The following is a 4,105-nucleotide window of genomic DNA, read 5'->3' on the forward strand; positions in this document are numbered from 1 at the left end:
ATGTGCGTATCTGACTTGGAGATGCAGAAATAAAAGCTTCAGCGATTGTCGTGTCCCAATGAGTAACGTTTAAAGCAAATCTAGCTCTTGACAAGCTGCACGAAATGTGGGACACACTAAACTATTAACAGTTCGTAGTGATTCAAATGATGTTGGCCCTCCAACATGTACCAGCAACAAACGCAAATAGAAACAATCATTATTCTTCGGATGAACTGTGTAAATACGACCAAGAGTATCAGTAGAACGCATATCTGGATGACCAGCAACTGCATCACCTTGCTTCCAACGTTGAAATTTCTTCGATGTAGCGTTCCAAGTGTAATAACGTGGCATTTCCGAGTAAAGCAACGTTCGTGCAAACGGATCGCAAAGGAACTGATCAGTATTGTCGCTGGAGGTGTTTCGGCACGTTGAGCAGCATTCGACGCTGTGAAATATACTCTCTGACCGTTCTCTAAATGCACCCCCAAATGTACAACAGTGGGATGAAGTTCGCGAATATGGAATGAGAATATAGGCCAAATTGCCTCATTGCAGTTCAAATATCTACTAACTTGATAGCGCGTGATTTCATCGTTATTAGATGTTTGGATATTAAAAATTACCATGTCGCTCCCTTTCGTGATATATTTGCAAATGTATTTAATGGATTTGACCGAATTGCAATACTCAACATTACAATGTGCCTTGAATGTTCTAGAAAGAAGTGTCGAATATGGAACAATCCAACTGTTGTTAACTACGAAATCGTTTCCTTTCACTTTAGTTGTGATAGTTCCACCATTATCATCGGGCGATCGGCGCCGATACAATGGATAGCCATCGTTGTCTGTAATGGTCTCTGCTGTCAATTTTCGTGGATACCGTTTGGAACACTTGCCGTCGACCATGCACGGTGATTGGCTATTGATAGCGCCACACGGTCCATGAATCATATTCGTGATTACAGCATCATGGATCTCATCGATTACATCATCATCTGGATTGGTTTCAGGAGCAGGAATCTCCGTACATATGATGTCATCTATTTGATCTGGCCGAATTCTTTCGACTAACAAAATTAGAATGTGAGCATGCGGTAGGCCTTGTTTTTGTCATTCGACTGAATACATCCAGCATCGAGTAATCCCAAAGACGTGTTGCTTAACAATGTAATTTATTAGTGACCGAATTTTTTGCTTAATAAATACATTTAAAAAACTTTTAGGTTAAACGGTTTTTTGATACCAACTATTGTGGTGGTTGTGGAAAAATATGTACCTAGTCCGCCATATTGGAACGGCGTCTATCTTGAATTTTAAATTTTGACATAATCATCGTGTTTTACTAGTGTAGCCCTTTCATTTGATACCCATATTGAGGGGATTAAGAAAAAATACGTAATCCGCCATTTTGTATCGGCGGCCATCTTAGATTTATAATGTTATTGATTTTATTATATTGTATTGTCATCTAAATTAAATGTGTGTACCAAATTTCAGATCAATCTGACAACGGGAAGGTGTTTAAATTTCAATTTCTAATTTTGATCCAAATAAATTCCGTACGGGTCGAACTAAATAAAACCGTTTCAAAAGACGTGCGGTGATGTCGTGATCACTTGATGTTGGTCCGGGAATCAGCAATTGAATAATTTCCATCCATTTCGGATTAAATGTAAATGCAATGAATAGATCTGGCCGACCATAATGACGAACATATGTCATTGCATCTTGCGCATATTCATGTGTATGTCGCCGGTAAAATATTCAATCGACCAACATTTTCTGAATCTCCTTCTGTGCTAATTGCATCGCGTAAATGAATATACTCTTCCGAACACAATTTAGCTCGATTCAACCGACTAAAAGTCAGGCGCTCCGTTTCGATTTTAACGTACATGTCACAAATAATTGTCAGAATTTTCACGAATCATCAAACGATATGCGTGACAATTCATCGAACTAACCTTCTTGGTAGTTTCCTCACCTGAAACAAATACAGTAAAAATGTATTTTAGAACCCCTAATAGGTTAAAGACTCTTACAGCTACTCTCTACTAACTTAGGAGAGACAACTTTTTTTTGGGTACCAAAAGCAAACAGAATAAAATGTTTATCAAGTTAAAATGAAAACAATGATATCGATCTTATCATTCAATGGATTAATCATTTTGATATTAAAATGATATCCATCGTTTCCTTGCCAAAACATCAGCGGATATTGTAACGCGTCATATGAACGATGTGTTTCATATATTCTGTGTAGTTATCCAGTATTGCGTCATGTAAGTACAATATCACGTGTTTCCAAGTTTTCATCAACAATCAGGATCGCCACTTCATCGATTGTGGTAGCATTAAATATGCGTTCATGTGTTCTTGCTGGTCTTTTATCTGCTCTGATCACAACTTTAAAGTCATCACTTGCGCATGCGCTCTAAAGCAGTCGTGAACAGCGTGACCAACGCATGATGTTCATGAAGCATTTGCTGCAAATCTTGAAGAATTGCTCTTTTCGTACCTGTGTTGATCTCTTGACGCCGGTCAAGCTGTTCTTTCATATTGCCCATGAAGTATATTTGCAATAATTTATGCTGTGCATCTTTAATTGGTTGCAATGATCCAATGCGATGGCAAATCTGGCCTTGAATCTGTAAAGTCGAAGCCATAGTTATAGTTAGATTTACAAATACTTTTTTGTCAAATTATAACATGCCATTTTTATATTAGAGACAAATATAAAAATTTAACAAACTACATACCAGAATTTTTTACAATCATGCATGGTCGCTATATATTAGTCCTTTTCTTACATATATCTCTCCATCGCTTACATATCGTCTGCCTTTCATCGCCTTCCTATCCTCATCCTTGTTCTTAAATCACAAGCTGCTGGCACCATTTCCCCCTCTAAAGATTACAGACCTTAGTAGTGTCGTCAGTCCACATAGTGGAAGGCCTACTCGTGATCGCCGATCTCTATATGAGTTTAGATTACTGATTCCATTACGTTGGTCAAGGCTGTATTGAGTTTCATAAAAAAAGCCTTCTACAGAGCTTCTTAGGTCGAATAATATTATTAATTTATTTTATTAAAATAAGCTTATTTAAATCTTTCCTATAAATTTATTGGTGTATATTTATACGTTTATCTTTTAAATGGAAAAATGTTTAAGAAAAAAATGGCGAGGACTGTACCATTTTTTTAAAACAGGTCTGCCGGGGGTCTGAAATTAAATTCATCTGTACGGAAATCACTTTCGCTGCATTGCAGATAGGCTGCGAAGTGATAAGCCTGCGTGCGTCATCTCTGTCGAGCGTCGGTGATTTACAATGCGATTAATTGATAACCGCTATCAAACTGCAATCAAAGGCTGTATATAAATGCTAGTGGACGACGTAAACAAACGCATTCAACCAAAATGTTGTCCGACTTCAGGAAAAAGAAGCTTTTGTACTTGTTCAACAAGTTTTTCGACAGTAACAACAGTGGATCTGTCGACAAGAATGACTTCGAATTGGCTGCCGAGAAGATATCCAAGCAACGAGGATGGAAATCTGGTGATGCTCAGTATAAGGAAACTTTAAGTGCATTGCTTAAAATCTGGGAGGGTCTGCAGAGTGTGGCAGACGCTGACAAAGATGGTCAGGTGACTGCTGATGAATGGGTGACCATGTGGGAGGCATTCGCGAAGAATCCATCATCAGCTTACGACTGGCAAAGCCAATACTGCAGCTTCATCTTCAAACTCGAAGACGCCAGCGGTGATGGTGCAATCGACAGCGAGGAATTCTCATCCGTATACGCTTCCTTCGGACTCAACAAGGATGACGCAGTATCAGCGTTCAATAAGATGTCCAAAGGCAAGTCGAGTGTATCCTGGGCAGAATTCCAGGAACTATGGAAGGAGTATTTCGTGACTGATGATCCAAACGCACCAGGCAATTTCATTTTTGGAAAATCTAGTTTTTAATTCATATGTATGACGTGAGTAAAATTTTGTATGGAAATGTTCATTGCACGCAAATGTTAGTAAATAAATTAAAATAATATTTTGATAAATTTTAGTATGTATTACTATTGATATTGTTTAGTAATAAATAATATTTATTAATAAAAA

At 37.9% G+C, this 4,105-nt stretch overlaps 1 protein-coding gene across 1 annotated transcript; it reads left to right on the forward strand.

The window, feature by feature from the left end:
- The first annotated feature begins 3,380 nt into the window (after window positions 1–3,380).
- On the forward strand, window positions 3,381–4,105 carry LOC137918778 (calexcitin-2-like). The gene has a single exon (XM_068761677.1). It carries the CDS (start codon window positions 3,407–3,409, stop codon window positions 3,956–3,958), a length of 552 nt encoding a protein of 183 aa, XP_068617778.1. The 5' UTR covers window positions 3,381–3,406; the 3' UTR covers window positions 3,959–4,105.

Source organism: Battus philenor, unplaced genomic scaffold, assembly GCF_028537555.1.
Source record: "Battus philenor isolate CCGP_79_NKW_IND1 unplaced genomic scaffold, ilBatPhil1.0.hap1 SCAF_15, whole genome shotgun sequence".
NCBI lineage: Eukaryota > Metazoa > Arthropoda > Insecta > Lepidoptera > Papilionidae > Battus > Battus philenor.